The sequence below is a fragment of the Equus caballus genome, chromosome 1 (assembly GCF_041296265.1).
Source record: "Equus caballus isolate H_3958 breed thoroughbred chromosome 1, TB-T2T, whole genome shotgun sequence".
NCBI lineage: Eukaryota > Metazoa > Chordata > Mammalia > Perissodactyla > Equidae > Equus > Equus caballus.
In genome coordinates, this window is record NC_091684.1 from 40,460,929 (window position 1) to 40,483,387 (window position 22,459).

Consider the following 22,459-nt stretch of genomic DNA (forward strand, 5'->3'; position numbering starts at 1 on the left):
ACTTCAAAGCTATAGTGATCAAATCAGCATGGTAATGGTACAAAAACAGGCACACAGATCAATAGTACAGAATTGAAAGCCCAGACATAAAACTACACATCTATGGACAGCTAATCTTTGAGAAAAGAGCCAAGATACAATGGAGAAAGGAAAGCCTCTTCAATAAATGGTGTTGGTAAAACTGGACAGCCACATGCAAAGGAATGAAAGTAGACCACTATCTGTCTCCATATACAAAAACAGACTCAAAATGGATCAAAGATTTGAAGGTAAGACCTGAAACCAAGAAACTTCTAGGAGAAAATATAGGCAGTACACTCTGACATCGGTCTTAAAAGGATTTTTTCGAATACCATGTCTACTCAGACAAGGGAAATAAAAGAAAAAACAAACAAGTGGGACTTCATTAGACTAAAAAGCTTCTGCAAAGCAAAGGAAACCAGGATCAAAATGAAAAGATAATCCACCAAATGGGGAAAATATTTGCAAATCATAGATCTGACAAGGGGTTAATTTCCATAATAGATAAAGAACTCACACAACTAAACTACAAAAAATCAAACAACCCAATCAAAAAGTGGGCAGAGGATATGAACAGACATTTTTTTCCAAAGAAGATATACAGATGTCCAATAGGCACGTGAAAAGATGTTCAACGTCACTAATCATCAGGGAAATGCAAATGAAAACTACACTAAGATATCACCTTCCACTCGTTAGAATGGCTGTAATCACCAAGACAAAAAAATAACAAATGTTGGTGAGGATGTGGAGAAAAGGAACCCTCATACACTGTTGGTAGGAATGAAACTGGTGTAGCCACTATGGAAAACAGTATGGAGATTTCTCAAAAAATTAAAAGAAGAAATAACATATGACCCAGCTATACCGCTATGGGGGATTTATCCCAAGAACTTGAAATCAACAATTCAAAGAGACTTGTGCACCCCTACGTTCACTGCAGCAGTGTTCACAATAACCAAGACATGCAAGTAAGTCAAGTGTCCATCGATGACTGGATAAAGAAGATGTGATATATATATATATATACAATGGAATACTACTCAGCCATAAAATAAGAGAAAATTGTCCCATTCACATCAACATGGATGAACCTTGAGGGTATTATGTTAAATGAAATAAGCCAAGCAGAGAAAGACAAACACCACGTGCTTTCACTCATGTGTCGAAGATAAACAAACACACAGACAAAGAGAACAGTTTAGTGGTTCCCCGGGGGAAGTTGTTGGGGGCTGGGGACAAGGGGTGAAGGGGCACATTTATATGGTGACTGACATATAATAATGTAAAACTGAAATTTCGCAATGTTATAAACTATTATGACTCAATAAAAAAAAAACATTAAAAAGGGAAGAAAATATAAGGGTGTAAAATCCAAAATGGGAGCCTCGCCTCCTTTATTCCTTCAGTATCTATCCACTTTATTCTTCCTTTCTTCCCCTCTCTGAAGGTAACCACTTTAACATTTGTTGTTTATTTTTTTTTCTGGCCCTTTTCTAAGTATTTGCAAATACATGCACTTGTGAATATACACAGTCTAAAGGGCAGGAGAAATGGAATGGAGATGAGCGTAGTGGAAATGTTCTAAATCTTGTATGTGGTGCGGTTACATGAATGAATGTATTTGTCAAACCTCGTTAAATTGGTCACATAAAATTAGGGAAATTTATTGTATGTAAGTTACACCTTAATTAAGATTATTTTAAAAATAATAAAAATACACATAGTCTAGCCCTTATAGCTGCCTTAAAGGCTAGTAGAATCTTTTCTCTCACAATTCCACCCATTATTGAGAAATTGACTGCTCGGATTGACAGTTTTGATGCTCAGAAACAACTTAGTTGATCCAAGTTTGCACTAATAAATAGCCTTAAATATGTCAGTCTGGGAAAGCACGGGAAAATTTTAATTTAGTATGCTTACTTATTTCTGAGAAGCCTAGCCCCTGACTTTGAGAAAAGAAATGGTGGCAACAGGATTGATTAAAAGTTCAGAAAGGCTAAATGAGTCTACAGATTTTGGTGTGTGAACTTAGATGAAAAAAGATGCCTTAAGAATCAATTCTCCATGGGCAGATAATACTCTTAACTTTCATCTTGGAATCCTAATTTTTTCTGTTGGTATCAAGAAGCGTCTATTCATTTTCTCTGTAAATTTTTTATAAAACAATTTTCGTTGTCATGCAGCCATTAAAAAGTATGTTTAAAAACACCTTGGGACCATTAGTTATGTCTTGTTATAACTGTAAATGAAAAAGCAAGATTAAAAGTTGTGTAAAAGCAGTATGATGCTCAGAAGATTGAAATAAATGCAACAAAATATTGATGTGTCTAGTTATCTCTGGGTAGAAGGATTACAAATTATTTAATTTCCATTGTATATGCTTCTTTTATTTCTCCATTTTTGGCTATGAATATAGATTAAAATTAGACTTTTTAGAAAAGCTCTATCCATCAGTGTGAATGCCACTAATTGCCAGGTAGGATTCTCTTCATTCTCAAATAATTTCTTATAATAATTTTTCAAATTCACCCCTCTCAGGTCATTCTGAGTAGCTCACCTGATTATAGTGATGCATGTTCTTGGCTTCACTTCCCCAATCATAAGCTCTGAATTCATCAGATTGGTAAAGCTGAAATGAATGTTGTTTAGAAAAAAGAACAGTCAGAGTAAGAATTATGATTGCTAATAGCAAATCTTAGAAAAACACTGTACCCTGGGAAGACAATAAGGCTTCTGGACCACCAGAAGGATGTAAATACATTTTTGCCACCATAAAAAGCAGGGTCATCTGAGAGGAAAGCAATGGTCTCCCTTGGTTGTAAGGAAGAGCTAATGGAAAACCCACACTCGTTAGAGGAAGTCACATCTCTCTTGGGAAGGCTCAGCTCTCTTGAGGGTTTCCCAGTTTGCCTCTTGTTTCAGCTCCGGGCCTATTTTACAAACTCTGATTTAAGATGGGATTCATTTATGTCACCCACCTGGTCTGCATCGTACCTTGTCCTTTCTCTTAAAATTCAGGGAAATCAAATCATGCTGGCTTCTAAGCTTCTTAGAGTAGGCCTGTTAACTCTGTCCTTTCATATATAACGAAAAGAAGCACTGGAAATGTTTTCCATGACAAAGATGCTACCTGTTTTATATGCAGGATATTCTGTACTGAGGATCCAGTGGGAGCATGTGACATGTACACATCCATTCGACTCTGAACGGAAACAAAACACATGTTACAGCAATAGTCATCCAATGAAATAAACTATACCTTTCAGAAGCAGAGAAAAATTTTGCTAAGAATTAGTAAACAAATACTGGGATGTTGAAAATGGCAGGACAGAATCATCTAGATTATCATAAATTCCTATCAGACACTTCCATGTGAATGAACCATGGGGTGACAAGTTGTATGGGCTGCTTGAGAGCAAACCTGCACCAGCTCTGAAGCTGTGGGATAATTTGCTTATCTTGAAGTAGAAGAAGCAACAATGGACATGATGGAGCAAAGCAACTAGGAAAGGTGCTAAGTGCAAGCGCTGGGGTGGTGAGTGCGTGTGCACGGATGTGCACTGTCACAGATCAAGAAATCAGAAAACCTGAATTTCAGGACCTAACTTTGTTAATTATAAGATTTGTGACTTGGGGAAAGTTATTTAACATCTCTGAGTTTCTGTTTTTTCATCTATTAAATGAACCTACTAAAAATCATACTACCAACTTGCTTAGCTTTTGTGAGGACAAAATAAAATATTGCAAGATAAAAGTTGAAAACCAATCACTTTCATATGCACTGTTCTTCAATCTTTGTAAACATTATAGAGATGAAAAATTATAGATATAGTAATACAATTCTATGTCTTGGAATATAAACAATACAATTCTATGTCTTGGCATATAATGAAACTAATCAAGAGAATTATTAATAATCTTTACTTTTGATTAAGGCTTTCAACAATGTTTCCTCATGGTCTTCAGTCTAATACAACTTATCCTCTTGAAGAACAGGGGTAGGATGGGCTGGTGGAGAAAAGCTTTTTGGGGACTAGCTTCACTGCAATAGTCTCTTTGGCTGCTATTTGGAATATGACAGAGACAACTATTCAATCACACTAGTCTACAAGTATAAACTCCTCCTTCTCCTCTTCTTCATCCTCTTGCTCAAATTCTCAATAAGAGGAAATAAAGAGTTGATAAAACAGGACTGCTGCTTCCTCATAGGAAAAGGATTCCACCTCCGTTCCATTCTGTCTTGTATTTTCCTTTTAAGGGATGAGTTTTATCTGAGGCCAAACTGAGGTCAAGAAGAGAAGGCACACATGAAATGAGTTAAATGCTTATATGTGCTTCTCATCCTTTCTAGGATTTTATTTTTTAATGTACTGTATTAACTGTAAATTCAAAATAACTGTAGTAAGTGGTGGCTAATTACGAACATGTGAAACTGCTATGCATTGTGGAATCTATTCTGCTAAATTTGACCAGGATGGAAGGATGAAGCTGCCTATTCCCTTTCCCAGTCCTTGCATTCATGGTCTATTGACCTAATCTTCTATGAACAGCAAATCTTCACCTTTAAGAGTTTAGAATACCGCATGAATTTATGCAGTGTCATTGATGCATCAAAATTAATCAAAGGAAAACTGGAATTTCTTAAAGCATCAAATGGTCCCATAATCAATATACATACCATATTCATATTTTTCTTGTTGGATCCAGCCCATAAGGACATAAATTCGCTACACAACATCCATAATATTTTATTGTTGCAAATTTTCGTAGAAGATATCTTCCCTATCTTATCTCCTAGAAGTAAACCTTTGGTACCAAAAAAACTCTGTAAAAATAAAAAATAATTATCTTTTTAAGAATTATTTTCTGAATCCTTGACATTCCCTTTATCTCAGGAATGAGGATTCTTGGGGATCTACTTGTATTTGTATTTGCTGTTTTGGCCAAGTAATTCAAGAAAAGTTACCACTTATAAATCCATCTCTACCATCAAACATAGTCTACAGGGAGATTGCAGTAAGGACCCACAACCCCAAATTCATTATGAAGCTCCCCAATGTTCTGTCCAATAATTGACTGCCAATATTTCTTATTAATTGGCAAGAAAGGTGGAACAGTTTCTCCGTAAGGTCAAATATTGCCTTGAATAGGAAGCAAAAGCAGAGTTTTCTCTATTATTCATGTGCACATCGTCTTTCTAGTAGTGTCTCAGATTAGCCAGCTCTTATGCTGAAAAGTAGAGAATGGTGTACTGAGGGGAGAGTGTCTCTGGACAGAAAAAAATTTATGATGTCATGGAAGGCAGCATGGTTAAAACTTCTAGGACTTGGGAAAATAAGTTTGGGTGGGGAATCTCTGGTAGGAGACCTGGAGCTTCTGGGGAAGACAGATGTTTTGAAATGGTGGGCAGGGTTGGGAAAGGGGCTTCAAGTGACAGGAAATTTGACAGTAGGAGATAGAAAAATGAGATAAGCCAGGACCAATGTTTTCCTCAGACCCGACCTGTGCAGGCAGAGCAATACATATGCAAAACTGGTATATTTTGAGATAGATGTGTCCATCTCTGAGTTTAACTTAACTAATTTGTCTGCTCATCTTTGCCCAAATGCAGAACACATCCAAAACTAACTGACATCAAACACCTTGAAATAAGACTATCAACCATGAAAAAGGGAAGTTACATCACTTGAATTTACAGTAAACAATACAATAAAACTAGAATCAAACTGATCACTAGGCCCTATAGAAATTCTTCCTGTGTTAGCTCACAAATATTTATTTCCATTCCCACCACTCCACACCAAACCAGGGCCTCATCTTGCATATGAATTACTGTGATACTCTAATCACAGTAGGTGACTGGGATCTCCTTGACTTCATTTTTGCCAAACTTCATTTTTTTTCTGCTTTATCTCCCCCAATCCCCCCTGGTACATAGTTGACTATCTCAGTTGCAGGTCCTTCTAGTTGTGGCTCATTATGGCCAAAATTCATTTTATCTTTCACCCCAAATTTAAAGGGCAGTCTTGGTAAAATACTATGTTCATTGTGGCAGTGACTTTTTTAGAGAAACACAAAGCAAAGAGAAAAAAAAATATCTTTTTATTGGATAAAATCCCCAACCCACAATTGGCAATCAAATTACTTTTCCAACCCTTGTAAAATAATCAATAAATATTTGAATGAATAATTGAGCTGTAAGACACCTGGATTTGGAATCTTAGCTTCAATACATTAGAACAAGCTCCCACATGGGAAGGGGTATATTATTCAGGCTTATCTAACATCAAAATCAGGGACGTCAGTGATCATATGTAACTTGAAAAATGTCTTCTATGTGGGCATTGTAATTTCATTGACCTTCCCAGTGGAACAAGAAAGCTTGTGAGTAGACCCTATACAGACACAGAGCTTAGCACAGCTAGAGATTCTGATATATACTCAACTCTGTGAATGACTGAGTGTAGAAATTGTATATGGGAACTGTAGACAATGTCGTACACACACACAGACAAACACACATGCAAACACATGGTCGCAGAATCTGGATTCTACAGATTTCATCTAAATTTCCTACTTTTACTTCACAATAAATTTTAAAATAATAAGGTTCTATGATCAAAAGTGAGATCCTCAGATACATTTTGGTGAAAGGAGGAGCCTACCTTGATTATGGAATTTGGAAGTAGAAAAAAACTGGTAAAAATGCTCGTGGGATATTTCAAAGAGACAACAGGACCCAAGGCAAAATTCATTTTGATTCTTTGTGCCAGTTCAGGCATGGTGGAAAAGGCTACAAACCCTGAGAGAACAGGAAACAAGACAATCTTGTGAAAATTAGAAACACTCATGCAATATTTCTACTAACAGAAGCGGGACTCTGCTGTCATTTTTATCCTTCTATTGCAATGATCTAGGGGATGAATTGGGAAACTCTTCTGAGTTATTCTGCAAAGATGGTCAGTCTTCAGTCCTCTCTACTCTCAAGTCTCCATTTTTCTCTTATTCTGGACAATTTAACTTGGTTGGGGAAAGTGAGGGATAAGCTACTGAATCAACTACTGCTCATTGAATTGTGGGCAACCTCACTTCTCAAGCACGGGTTAATGCTGGCAATGTTGTCATTTTACCCCCAACTCTGAGATGCCAGAATCAGTCAAAGAGCCTCTGGAAGTAAATAACTAGTTCACGGGAGGTGAGCCAATCAGTTCTTTCTGCAGTATCAACCAGTTATTCCACAATTTTTCTTTCTCATAATGGAAAGAGATTTCATTGCTCCCAGTGCTTCACTGGATGCTTACCAACCCTCTAGAATCTTCCCAAGAGGGAAGGAGCTTTCCCCTGGTCCATTGTGGTCTCAGTAAGGACCAGGTATCTCCATTTGCTCTAATTTTTCTGATCTTTTAGCAACAGCATTGCACCCATTTCTAGCCCTGTGAGGATGAGGGTGGAGATCAGTACCACATAGGAAAGGCTGTATGGTGTATCTGTGTGTTTGGGTTCCCTGAGGTACCTTCCTGGGCCCCCTCCACTGTGGGTATGTGTGTATGTGTGTGTGGGCGCTTAGGTGTGTGTAGCTTTAGTAGAGGGGTTTTTTTTTTTTTTCTGCTGAAATTCTTGTTGAAACATTGAAAGTGTCTTGGCCAGAAAAAGAACTGACTTTGTATTAACATAATACTCCCCCCAGAAGGTGTCTGGAAATGTGTGGAGATTAGTTTTTTAGTGATCATACTGACTAGGGAGCCCTGTTGTCATTTAGTGGGCTAGGGCCTTAATTGCTAGATGCCATACAAATATTGGGCCCTTTCCACATAAGAAAAATTTCTCTGCCCAAAATGCAAATAGTTGCTGACTGGAAAATTTCATGCCCTAGTGCAATACAGAGCACTGATGATCAAATTTTCTATGTTTTCTTTACAGATCGGATATAAGAGCATATCTAAGTCTTACTCACATTTCTTGACCTCGATCAAGTCATTCCTCCTCCTTACAGTTTCTCCACAGTGCCCAACCACCCCACTGGTGAAATCAAACTGACCTGGTTTGAATCTTCATTCTGTATCTTGCATGCTAAGACACCTTAAGCAATCCACTTAATTTCTTTAAACATCTGTTTTCTCATCCATGAGATGGAAATAATAATGGTAGGATTGTTCCAAAGCTTAGAGAGAGATATTGTGGGAAATGTCCTGAACACAGGGCCCTAAATATGATAAATACTCAATAAGTGTTAGCTATGATAGTATGATTGTTTACCTGTTAGTGGCAATTTTTGGGGGGAGTCTCTGCTTAGTTCTTTGACACTCTTTTAGAATATGGTCTCCGGTGCTCATTGCCTGTTCCCAACTTGTAAGCTGCCTATCAGTATAAGGCACTGATAAATACCTGTTTGCTGTTTATGATAGTGGTGATAATGAGACTACTGTAAGAATATTTAGTATCTCTTGTGCAGTTTCACCCAAACTAAAACATTGCATTTCACATAACTTAATTTTGTAAAAATTAGAAATTTTAGTGGAAGATCACTAACAAATTCACATTTTTAATAGTACGGATTTCTTAAAATTTTTATTTGGAGCTAGATCATTGATTTCTTTCCAAAAGATCTAGGAAATCATTGAAAAGTGTATTTTCAAAGAGCAGGGTCTTGGATTTTTACAATAAATTTCTCTATGTAGTGTTTACATTTAATTGCTATTCCATAAATATTAAATCATATGCTAACTAGATAAGACCAGTTTATATGTTAGAGAAAGCTCTTCTGTTTCAACTCAAAAAAAAGTGATCTTACCTTTTCAGTTTGTTCAAATATATATATATATATATATATATAAGGTCCTCCCTTTTATTTCTTTTTAAATCCCTTTGTAGGTTGTGAGGAAAGTATGATTGATGTATACTTAGCATTCTTCAGTGATGTTTCATGGCATTAAGCTTTACTTTTTTAGCTCAGAGGGGATCTAGAAACTTACTTTTTGGAAATACTTCTTTGGATTTGGGGAAACATGTTATTCCTGGGAAATTACATCACCATCACAAATGTACTGTTGTGACCAGAATTGAAGGAAAGATTTGCAGTACATACCGACAGTCTCTTGCATTCAGGTTCACAGCCACTTGGGGCACTAGAGTTATATGCCCAGCATGGGATAGAGAATTAAGGGAATTATAAATGACAGTTCCTCTGCCCCAATTTAAAGGTGAACTCTTGCAAGACTCTGACTCTTGTAAAGTGTTGACTCTTGTAAACATACCTATTGTAGTTCCAAGTGAATGTCCAATGAAATACAACTTCTCCTGACCAGTTTTACTTATGATGAAGTCTATTACTGCTGGGAGATCATATCTGGCCATTTCATCAAAACTGAAAAATAAAACAGGGGCTTATAAACACTTGCAATTAAATTTAAAACTCAAAGAATTTGCTCACTTATTTTTTATACATAGAATTCTCTGCTGTCCATTTATTTGGTGTATATTTCATTATTTATCCAATTACATGTAGGCTATTGTGACTTTTGTTTGCTGCCTTTATATGTGTTACTTTCTAGTAACAGGAATTATTTCAAGACTTGTGTATCCTACCTGAATTTCAGTCTTATCATTCCTCCTCTTCATTCCTTTCCCTTGTGTTTCTTTCACCGTCCTTTCCCCATGTAGTTTGCACACCTCTACTTCAGACTCCCTCAGGCTACTTCAAGACTATTAGGACCATTTAATACCCAGCTTTGGACACAGAACTGGTTATAAATCATGATTATACCATGTACTAGCTGAGTAACTTTAATTTATTTACATGCTCTGAGTTAAGTTTTCTTATCATGTGGAATGAACATGATAGTGCCTGGTATAAAGCAGGGCTTCTATAGGGGTTGGATGATATTAAAGGAATGACTCTGGCTGCTAGTAGGAGCTCAATCATATGTTGCTACTATTAATAGTTCTATCCATGTAGAGATGTAGTCAATATATACCAAAATCCTATAGTACCAGTTCAGCCAGCATTAATATAAGACAACAAAAAGGCCTACATAACATATAGTTGAGTAAGGGTACCCCATAAACTAGAGACCTGTTTATTAAAAGAACATATGAGGAGGGGAGTGACATCAGTATCATTGCAGAATGAGCTCTCCCCTTAAGCTCTCCCATCTAAGATACAATGAAAACGACATTCACTTTCCAAGAAAGGACACTACATAAAAGACATCTGAGAGACCCATGCAGCCATACGTGTGAAGATGGAGGTGCTAGAGCCCCCCTGAGGAAGTGGAACAAGGTAAGAGGAATCTTTTCTTCCTCCCAAAGGGCAGTGACCCAGGGACTTCACATGGTTCTGAGAGGAAAGGGAGAGGAGGCAGCCCTCGGTGGGAAAGCCGTCACTTTCCAAGGTCCCTCACAGCCCAAAGAAAAGCACCACAGAGATGCGACTAGCTATCATGGAGATGTCTTCATCAAACTAATACCCCAGGAGAGCAGATAGTGAGGGCAGAGGGAGAAGCCCCCAAGATAGTGCAGGAGAAAGAAAGTGCACAGCCCCTCCACCTGGCACCTCAGTTCAGCAGGCCTGTAAAAGCAGTGCCTGGGAGCTTAGCTGAAGATCATGGTGGGCTCAGAATATGCAGCTCTTGAGCCTCACCCAGTGGCAGCAGGAAGTGGCAATCAAATACTACTACTATGTGGAAGCACAAATACACACCATAAAGCAGTATTAAAAAATATATTAAATCTCCAGACCAGAAGGAAAATGACAAGTACCCAGAAATCAATCCTGAATGCACAGAAATCTATAATCTAAATGACAGAGAAGTCAAAATAGCTATTAAAAAAACTCAATGTGTTACAATAAAATGCAGATAGACAGTTCAATGAATTCAGGAACTTCTTCACAAAAGAGATTGAAACTATAAAGAAGAACCAACCAGAAATATTGGAGATGAAAAACACAGTGGGTGAGATAAAGAAGAATATGGATTCCCTGAACAATAGAGCTGATATTATTGAGGAACGTTTCAGCAATATTGAGGACAAAAATGTAGAAATGCTTTAGATGGAGGAAGAGAGAGAACTAAGACTAAAAAGAAATGAAGACATTTTCCAAGAAATATCCAAGTCAATTAGGAAATGCAGTATAAGGATTATATGTCTTCAAGAGGGAGAAGAGAAGGACAAGGGAGAAGAAAGCCTATTCAAAGAAACAATAGCTGAGAACTTCTCAAACCTGGGGAAGGAGCTAGAAATACAAGTGAAAGAAGCCAATAGGTAGCCTAACTATACCAATGTAAAAAGACCTACTGTGAGGCATATACTAGTGAAACTGGCAAAAGTCAACAACAAAGAAAAAATATTAAGGGCAGCAAGGCAAAAGAAAATAACTTACAAAGGAACCTCTATCAGGCTTTCAGGAGATTTCTCAGCAGAAACCTTATAGGCTAGGACAGAGTGGAATGATATATTCAAAACCTAAAATACAAAAACTTTCAGCCAAGAATACTTTATCCAGAGAAAATATACTTCAAATATGATGGAGAAATAAAAACCTTCCCAGATAAACAAAAGCTAAGGGAGGTCATCGCCTCAAGGCCACTGCCCCTCAAAGAAATCCTCAAGAAGGCCCTCTTACCCAAAAGAAAAAATAAACAGGTTACAAAACCCTGAGTAAGAAGATAAATAGGTAGACAAAATCAGAATATTGTAGTTATTCATCAGAACAGGTTAGCAAATACTTAATTATAACATTAAAGATAAAAGGACAAAAAACATCACAAATAAATATAATCATTTTAACCTCAAACTCATGACACAAGATGGAAAAATATGTGACAAAAACAACTTAGAAGGGGAAGGGGAAAGGGATGGAATCAGCTTACTCTAAGGAACAAGAGGTTATCAGAAAATAGACTATCTCATCTATGACATCTTTCATACAAACATCATGGTAACCACTAAACATATAATTAGAAGAGAGATACAAATAATAAGTAAGGAGAAAACTAAGAAAGCCAGAATAGAAAACTACCTAATTGAATTGGTAGTCCAAAATACATGAGTTGAGAAACAAAGGAAATGCAGAAGAACCAGAAAATGAGGAAGGAAATGGCAGCATTATGCCCTCATATATCAGTAATCACTCTAAATGTAAATGGAATGAATTCTCCAAACAAAAGACACAGAGAGATGGGATGGATTAAAAAACAAGACCCAACAATATACTGCCTCCAGGAAACACATCTCAGCTCCAATGACAAACACAGGCTCAGAGTGAAGGGATGGAAGACAATACTCCAAGCTAATGGCAAATAAAAGAAAGGAGGTGTTACTATACTTGGCATCAGACAAAGTAGACTTCAAGATAAAAATGGTAAAGAGGGACATAAAATGGCAGTATATAATAATAAAAGGGACTCTCCACCAAGAAAACATAACACTTATAAACACGTATGCACCCAACACAGGAGCACCAAAGTACATAAAGCAACTATTAATGCACCTCAAAGGAGATATTAACAACAACACAATAATAGTAGGGGACCTCAACACTCCACTTACATCAATGGATAGATCATCCAGACAGGAAACAGTGGAATTAAATGCAAAACCACACCAGATGGACTTAATAGATATATGTAGAACACTCCATACAAAACAGCAGAATATACATTCTTCTCAACTGCACATAGAATATTCTCAAGGATAGAACTATATGCCTCAATAAATTTAAGAATATTGAAATAACATCAAGCAACTTTTCTGACCATAATGCTATGAAACTAGAAATTAACTACAAGAAAAAAGCTGATAAAAGGACAAATATGTGGAGACTAAACAACATGTTAATGAACAACAATGCATCATTGAAGAAATTAAAAGAGAAATAAAAAAATATCTGGAGGCAAGTAAAAATGAAAACACAGCATATTGACTCATATGGGATGCAGCAAAAGTGGCCCTAAGAGGAAAATTCATTGCAATACTGGCTAACCTTAGCAAATAAGAAAAATCTCAAATAAGAAATCTCAAACCACACCTAACAAAATTAGAAAAAGAACAAACAAAGTCAAAAATCAGAAGAAGGAGGGAAATAATAAAAATCAGAGCAGAAATAAATGAATTTGAAACAAAAAGAGACAGTAGAAAGGATCAATGAAACAAAGAGCTGATTCTTTGAGAAGATAAACAAAATTGGCAAATCCTTAGCCAGACTCACAAGAAAAAAAGAGAGAAAGCTCAAATAAATAAAATTAGAAATGAAAGAGGAAAATTACAACAAATAATACAGAAATGCAAAAGATTATAATGGAATACTATGAAAAACTATATGCCAACAAATGGGACAATCTAGAAGAAATGGATAAATTCTTAGACTCTTATAACCTCCCAAAGCTGAATCAAAAAGAAATAGAGAATCTGAAAAGACCAATCACAAGTAAAGAGATTAAAACAGTAATCCAAAACATCCCAACAAATAAAAGTCCAGGACCAGACAGCTTCTCTGGAGAATTATACCAAACATTCAAAAAAGATTTATTCCCTATCCTTCCCAACTATTCCAGCAAATTGAGGAATGGAACACTTCCTAACACATTCTAAGAGGCCAAAATCACTGTGATACCAAAGCCAGACAAGGACAAAACAAAGAAGAAACATTACAGGCCAATATTGCTGATGAACATAGATGCAAAAATCCTCAACAAAATATTGGCAAACTGAATGCAGTAATACATTAAAAAGATCATACACCATGATCAAGTGGGATTTATACCAAGTGTTCAACATGTGCAAATCAATCAATGTAATACACAACATTAACAAAATAAAGAACAAAAACCACATCATAATCTCAATAGATGCAGAGAAAGCATTTGACAAGATCCAACATCCATTTACAATAAAAGCTCTCAATAAAATGAGGATAGAAGGAAAGTACCTCAACATGATAAAGGCCATATATGACAAACCCACAGCCAACATCATACTCAATGGGGAAAAACTGAAAGCCATCCCTCTGAGAACAGGAACAAGACAAGGGTACCACTCTTGCCACTCTTATTCAACATAATACTGGAAGTTTCGCTGAGCAATTAGGCAAGAAAAAGAAATAAAAGGAATCCAAATAGGCAATGAAGAAGTGAAACTCCCTGTTTGCAGATGACGTGATTTTAAATATAGAAAACCCTAAAGAATCCACTGGAAAACTATTAGAAATAATCAACAACTACAGGAAAGTTGCAGGGTACAAAATCAACTTACAAAAATCACTTGCATTTTCATGCTCTAATAACGAACCAACAAAAAGAGAACTCAAGAATACAATCCTATTTACAACTGCAACAAAAATAATAAAATATCTAGGAATAAATTTAACCAAGGAGGTAAAAGACCTATACAATGAAAACTATAAGACGTTACTGAAAGAAATCAATGAAGACCTAAAAAAATGCAAAGATATTTCATGTACATGGATTGGAAGAATAAACATAATTAAAATGTCCATACTATCTAAAGCAATCTACAGATTCAATACAACCCCAATCAGAACCCCAATGACATTCTTCATGGAAATAGAACAAAGAATCCTAAAATTCATATGGGGCAACAGGAGACCTTGAATAGCTAAAGCAATCCTGGGAAACATGAACAAAGCTGGAGGCATCACTATCCCTGACTTCAACATATACTTCAAAGCTATAGTGATCAAATCAGCATGGTACTGGTACAAAAACAGGCACGCAGATCAATAGTACAGAATTGAAAGCCCAGAAATAAAACCACACATCTTTGGACAGCTAATCTTTGACAAAGGTGCTGAGAACATACAAGGGAGAAACAAAAGTCTCTTCAATAAATGGTGTTGGTAAAACTGGACAGCCACATGCAAAAGAATGAAAGCACATAATTGTCTTTTGGCATACACAAAAATAAACTCAAAATGGATCCAAGTCTTGAAGGTAAGACCTGAAACAATAAAACTTCTGGAAGAAAATATAGGTAGTACACTCTTTGACATCAGTCTTAAAGGACATTTTCGAATACCATGTCTACTCAGACAAGGGAAACAAAAGAAAAAACAAACAAGTGGGACTTCATCAGACTAAGGAGCTTCTGCAAGACAAAGGAAACCAGGATCAAAATGGAAAGAGAGCCCATCAACTGAGTTGCAGTTTATGTGAAAATATTTGCAAAGCACATATCTGACAAAGGGTTAATCTCCATAATATATAAAGAACTCACACAAGTGAGCTACAAAAAAGCAAACTACTGGATCAAAAAGTAGGCAGAGGATATTTCTGCCCATTCACAGACATTTCTCCAAAGAAGATGTACAGATGGCCAACAGGCACACGAAAATATATTCAACATCACTAATCATCACGGAAATGCGAATCAAAACTACACTAAGATATCACCTTACATCTGTTAGAATAGCTATAATCACCAAGACAGAAAAGAACAAATGTTGGAGAGGATGTGGAGAAAAAGGAACCTTCATTCACTGCTGATAGGAATAAACCTGGTGCAGCCACTATGGAAAACAGTATGGAGATTTCTCAAAAAATTAAAAATAGAAATACCATATGACCCAGCTATCCCATTACTGGGGATTTATCCAAAGAACTTGAAATCAACGATTCAAAGAGACTTGTGCACCCCTACGTTCACTGCAGCAGTGTTCACAATACCCAAGACATGGAAGCAACCCAAGTGCCCATCAACTGATGATTGGATAAAGAAGATGTAGTGTACGTACACAATGGGACACTACTCAGCCATAAAAAAAGACTAAATCCTCCCATTCACAGCAACATGGGTGGACCTCGAGGGTACTATGTTAAGTGAAATAAGCCAGACAGAGAAAGACAAACACCTTATGATTTCACTCAGATGTGGAAGATAAACACACGGACAAAGAGAACAGTTCAGTGGTCACCAGGGGGAAGAGGGTTGGAGGATGGGCATAAGGGGTGAAGGAGTGCACTTATAAGATGATGTACAACTGAAATCTCACAAAGTTGTAAACTATCATCACCTCAGTAAAAAATAATAAGTAAAACTGTATTCAAGATGAAAAAAAAGAACATGCCAGGAAATCTCTAGACTGGTACTCCTAAGTATAAGACAATTGTTGTGATACCTTAAAGTAAACAAGCTTCAAGACCCCAGCCAAGGACCGATGACACAAAATATTTCCTGATGCCTGCCCCTGCCAAAGAGCTCTGACCCTAACAATCTAGTCTATTCTTCCTTTCCTCTCAACTTGTCAGTGGGTACTGAATATTTCTTGAATATGGTTCTGTTCTGGCAACAGGCTTGCAAACCTACAGGGAGCTTAGGCCTGAGGAAGGATGTCCATTGTGGGCATCAGTCAGTCTTCTGGTGATGGCTGAAAGCACATTCACTAAAAGAAGCAGTCAGCGTATCAAAAGATCCACTCCACAGCTCACTACCAAGCTTTTAAAGAGCTCACAGTAGAGGTTTTTTGCAAATGGCATTGTATACAGTCTCAGCCACAGTGCTCGAAGTAAAATACATGTAATAGCATCATTAGAATGAATATAAGCTTCATGAGAGCAGGGACTTAGTTCACTCTTGCATGCTCAGGACCTGGAACAGTGCATATAGTAGGCACTGTTATAGTAGGCATGCATTCGTCACAGGAATTTCCTGAGATATCCCTTGGGACATACTTATAATGTATAACATTGGATAGAATTATATGTTAAAATTTAACAAGATTTAACAAGATATATGTTAAAATGATATAATTTGCCTGTGGGAGAATCAGTTCAAATCAAAGCTTCTTGCTATTTCTCCCCTTTTAGAAGTTAGTAGCAACTACAAGGAGCTGTGTGACTCCAAGTATCATACATTATTATTAATATCACCCACACCATTATATTTAAAGAAATTGTCTCCAACTTTCCTCATGAATTCTCTTAGATACAGTTTACCTAAAGGCCCAGAATTCCTCTTCGGTCACTGAGAGTGTTTTGTGTCTTCTTGACCAAGTGTTCCCTCGACTGTTTCCCATCCATACATCATAACCTGCATCTGCTAGAAGGAACCCAAGGCTGCCATTGGCATAATTCTCAAGCCAGGAGGCACTGTCTGTAAACAGGGCATGCTGCATGCACACGACTGGCCGGGCACCTGGAGGGAGGGAGGAAGGGAGAGAGAAAGAGACGGAGAGAGAGAGCAAGAGAATAATTTCTGATAAATAGAGCATCTCAGGAACATGACAGAAACACACTCACACACACCACCGGGAAAAGCAAAAAGCAAAAACAGCATTCACTTTGCCCCCTGTCATTAGTGTAGAGCATTATAATTGCAGAAGTTTCTTGAGCATACACTTTCTATCTGATGTTTTGCTGACTGATTGACATGCGTGAGCTTATTAAATTCTTACAATAACTCTATGAAGTAGATACTGTTTTGAGGTTCCCCACTTTACAGAGGTGGACACCTAGCCTTAAGGTAGTTAAGTAACTTTCCTGAGGGGTCATCCAGCTACCAAGGTACACAGCCAGGACTCAAGCCCAGTCCTGTTTCATGATAAAGTGTGTGCTTGCAACTTTTCTGCTCTATGTATTCATATTTACATATCTCCTGGATTTGGCTTGCAAAGACACGGAAGTGATCATGTTCAACGGAATCCTATGCCTCTTCCAGGGAGGAAGAGGCGGTGAGTGTAAACAGATGATGAGCAGTTCCTCCCCAAGCTTCTTACCAAATCCCCAGCCTCTGTCTATTGGAGAGCATTTGAAAACTATAATAGTAAACTCAGCTCCACAGCCCTCTGCCAACTCTCAAATTCCCAAGGGAGAGAGTATTCAGGGAGCTCAGAAGAACCAGGGTGGAAGGGTCAGAAAAGACATTATAATTTAAAAGTTCAGAATTCAGGCTCTGGACTCAGGCTGCCTGGGTTTGATTTCTGGTTTTGTCACTTGCTATCTGTGTGACTTCATGCGTGTTACATAATCTGTTTTGCCTCAGTTTCGTCATCTGTAAAAAGATAACTACTAATAGTACTGACCTCCTAGGGTTGTTTGGAGGTTTAACTGATTTAAATTAATGTAAAGCTTTTAAAACAATACACCTAATAAATGTTTTTTTAATTCCAAATCTTCTCAAAATTCTCCCTCCTTAAGAAAAACCTTTCCTTTAAAATTATTATTTTATATTTCATAGCCTCTTCTTCCCCATGCTTGGTGATGCCAGATTTAGCAAAAAATGAAAACAAAGATTAACCAAAAGATGCAGGATGACCTGTTAAATTTGAATTTTAGATAAACAATGAATAATTGTTTCATATAAGTATATTCTAAAGTGGGACTTAACTGAAAAACTTACATGTTGTATATCTGAAATTCAGTCAGGTCATCTTATCCATGTCCCACTCCCATTTTTTCATGTTTCATTTCAAAACTCTAAATTACAGATTGCTTCCTTAGAGGAAGAAAATGTGGAACACCGTGATTTTAACTCCTTTTCAACGTGGATGGAGGGAGAGACAGAGCAGAATGAACATGGTAAAGGATTTGCCACCAAGCCTTTCCAGATGTTTTGTGTACTCCTCTCTCTGTCCTCAGAGGCTTTGCAGTTACATTTCCTCTTTTAAAGAGTGCAATTCCTCTGCTTTTGCAAGCTGCCTCGTCATTCTAGGATTCAGGTCTTCTTAACACCATGCTCTTTTATTCCACAAACTGTTTGTCCCTCAGGTCAAAGTATAGATGAATGTTAAAGTTTTCTTTCCTGGAGAAAGTTTTGGAAATGCCACTGCCATTTAATTTGATATTTTATCCTACAGAGCAAAGCCTATTGATTCTAGTAGGGGCAGGAAAAATTCTTTTGGGGTACTCCACAGCCAATTCATACAACCCAGCAAATCTCCTTGCAACCGTGAGTAAATCCACTTTCCCGAGATACAGCAATTTTCCACATGAGAGACGAGTAATGAGCTAAGGAGAGGTAGGCTCTGCCTTTGCAGGTACAAACTAACAGGCAAATCTGGTTGCAGCCAACAAGATCAGTCTTGCCCTTTGTATTTTTAGATTCTTGCCTGTCTTCAGAGAATTAGAAAAGAATGAGACTTCCTATTAACCATTTGAAGACTAATCTGAAATTGAAACCAATTTTGATAAATCAGTCACTCTTAGTGAATAGCCAGCAGTAATTTCAGTTACATGCAGTCTTCCTTCTCAGGAGAGACACATCTTATACCTGTGCTCTTAGTATCTCTTCGCCCATAGGGAATTCTGTTGACACTGAGTATGTACCCATCTTGAGTGGTGACTTCATACTCCTCACTGGGGTAGCCATTATAGGTGATGATTTCACTCTGCCCAGTGAAAATACAGGCATTAAGTAAACATCTTCTCTAAAGGTTATCAAAAAGAACTAGAACAAAGCATCTGGTATGTGCTTTTTGGGGTGAATTATCTGAAATCTGTAGCCCCAGGTAACTGTAAAATTAATTTACTACATAAAGTCTTGATAAAAAAATAAGTAGAATATTAGAAAATGTCTGCTATTGGCAAATTTGGGGGCATGGTGAGTGGAGATAATATTTAGCATTGATCCACTCTTCTGACAAAATTCTCTTCTCAAGTTAATTGTCTTTTGAGACCCCTCTTGGTTTGAAGATAATAAAACCATAGTCTGGTAGAGGGCAATCATATATATCATCCAGTTTGTGTAAGATATAAATTCTTAATATTCTTAAAAAACAAATTCAAAAGAAGTGGTTGTCTATAAAAAATACAATTCAGCTTTTCATTTCTAGAAAGTATTATTAATTCAGCCAAAAGAGCAGATCTACCTAGCTTGACTCTTGGGGAAATATTAAAAATCACCTAAGTTTTATCTGCTTTCTTATCAGAGATTTTCTGCTATAACAGGATGTTTAATAATCTCACAACCCAGTGAGATCCTCATAATCAGCTTTTTTGATGTTCTTTGGAATTTTCCATGACTTACAATATTCATCCACACTTCAGGATTCACTTCATTTTCCAAATTAAAGAATCCACCAGCATTTAACGTTCCATAAATCAAACAGGTTGTTGTTAAAAACAGCCACATCATGAGAATGCCTGACATAAAAGATTTAATAGTCAAAGCTTAATTTTATATATCACAGTTGATTAATGAAATGAAATTAGTGCCCTAATAAAAACTTGACTGATGCCCTTAAAAAGCTGAGAATGTGGAAAGGAGTCAATACAGGGAGCTGACTATGAGCACTATTAATCTATTTTTTCCCATAGAAACTGCCTTGACATAGTCTAGTTCTTAAAATGAAATTAATTTAATCTAGTATGGAAGCTCATTTTTTTGTCTTATTTTAACCAAAGTTTTAAAATTATTTTAAATCTTTGCTCACCTGTGAGTTGCCAAAATACCTAAACATTGAGAGGACAAGTTTCCATACCATGGCAAAAGCTAGAAGTAGAGTTTTCCTCTAATCTAGCCCAGCACCCCCCAAAACAAACAAGAACAGTGAACAATGAAGCTTCAACCAAATACGCAAGCTTTCGATCAGTGTTTAGTGATGTGGTTATTTCTCTTGTGGATACCCAAAGGCAAATTTAGCACATTTAAATATACAATCTCTCTTCTTTGCATGATTTAAAAGCACATCTCTTCTAAGACAGGCCAACGTCATCACAGTGTGGAGAGCTCATCACATGAGCGCTGCCATCCAGTGGCCTGAGTTTGAAGTCCAGACTCACCACAAAGATTTCTGACCTTGGACAAGTTATTTAGTAGCTTTGTCTCTTGGTTTCCGTTTTGGTAAAATAAAAATAATAGGTAGCTTACCTTATAGGGTTGTAGGGAGGATTAAGTGATATATAAAGCATGAGGTGCAGTGCAAGCTCTTTCACTATTTTTGTTAATCTATTGGCAAGAGAGTAATATCAGAGAACCTTTACCCTAACAAATTAGTGACTGACTTCTGAAACTCAGAATCTACCTTTAAGTTAAATAGCTTTCCATACATTTGCCAACTGGCCGAAAGATGATTTTATATCTATAAATGTTATATAATTTAAAAGGTTTTTGAAACTAGTAATAGCTAATATCTATTGAGTACTTAGCTTGTACAAGGCACTGTTCTAAATGATTCGTGTGTGTTATTTAAACCTCAGAGAAACTCCATGAGGTAGGTACTATTATCCTCATCTTATCAATGAAAAAAACAAGGACTTAGAGAGATTTCAGATCTGCCCAAGGCTACAGAGCCAACAGGTGACAGAGCTAGGACAGGAACGCAGACATTCTTACTGTGGAGCCCTATACCTGACTACCACTCCAAACCTGCTTCCAGTTTGTGATAAATCTTGATCTTACCTAGTTAGATGAGCTCCCTCTGCTCCTGAGGACTTCTTATCGATTAGGAACTTCTGGACTTTTGTGTGTGACATCAGGCTGAAGAATGAGATATGGTTGCAGTTAGACGCTAGAGAGAGGAGAGACAGGAGGCCTGTGGAAATGAGGAAACCAAGCACTGTGACACACACATAGGGCGTCTTCCTGATACAGCAAATGCCATGATGCACTTGCAGATTGGGAAATAGTGGTCTATACGATGTCAAATAACCAGTTTGACTGAACATTTCATGTTTCCACTGAGTATTTGTCACTGTTGGGAGAGTTCAGCAACATTTTCAAACTAGTGCATCAAATGGGGAAGTAGATCCTAATGGACAAAACCAGAGATAATAATATCTACCTTCTCAATCCCATAGCATTTCTGTGAGAATCAGATGAAACAATGTATGTGAAAGTATTGATGTCAACCATGTAGTATGTAGGAATGTGATTGATTGTAACTAAAATTGAGACAATGAGGCCATCCTGATTCTTCACTCCTTACAAATGCAGAGTGAAAGGAAGCACTCAGCTTCTTGAAATAAGTGGAGAGACTATGTACCACTCCATCTCATTCAGTTTTAGATGAAAGACTGAACTGTGCTTTGCCCTGATTGACAGTACAATGGTATAGGTGTGTGGACTTGCCTGGAATCTCTCACGGATGACTTTACAAATCTCTTCTAAAAGAACTTCAGTGGACTCTTTGGAGAGTTCTAGGAGGCATGATGCTATTATTATGAATGCTAATTTGTTGCCATGACTTCATGTGGAAATAGTGTGAATATAGTTAAACTTCTCAGGCCTTTACAGATTGTAGACTAGTGTAAATCTCTGAAGAGTTTCTACAACATTGCCTTCTCATCTTCCTTCTTCAACTTTGAAGATTATATAAGTAATCTAGAGAATTCTTCTAATTCTTTTGCTTATACAGATACTAAGCCATATCAAATAAATGAAGCCAAGCTTTTCCACAATGTTTTCATTGCTCTTCTTATATAAGCTTCCTATTTTAGTAAGTACCAATACATTGTAATGAATTAAAATGAAATACATTGAAACT

The 22,459-nt window shown here is 37.0% G+C and overlaps 1 protein-coding gene across 5 annotated transcripts in view; it reads right to left on the reverse strand.

Moving 5' to 3' along the window:
- LIPN (lipase family member N) overlaps positions 1-22,459 on the reverse strand; it is a 42,709-nt gene that overhangs the window by 7,883 nt on the left and 12,367 nt on the right. For 2 of the 5 annotated variants that reach the window (XR_011422451.1, XR_002808642.2), the window contains 9 exons: positions 21,376-21,508; positions 20,002-20,117; positions 19,246-19,363; positions 16,974-17,172; positions 9,279-9,388; positions 6,690-6,826; positions 4,703-4,849; positions 3,003-3,226; positions 2,582-2,653 (listed from right to left, as the gene is read on the reverse strand). Coding sequence is in view for 2 of the 5 variants with exons in the window: in XM_001501491.5 (XP_001501541.2) it covers positions 2,582-2,653; positions 3,155-3,226; positions 4,703-4,849; positions 6,690-6,826; positions 9,279-9,388; positions 16,974-17,172; positions 19,246-19,363; positions 20,002-20,109 (963 nt within the window). In the remaining 3 variants the exon portion in view is untranslated. The remainder of the gene's footprint in view (positions 1-2,581; positions 2,654-3,002; positions 3,227-4,702; positions 4,850-6,689; positions 6,827-9,278; positions 9,389-16,973; positions 17,173-19,245; positions 19,364-20,001; positions 20,118-21,375; positions 21,509-22,459) is intronic. The other 3 variants (XR_011422452.1, XM_001501491.5, XM_070224733.1) reach the window with 3 other exon arrangements.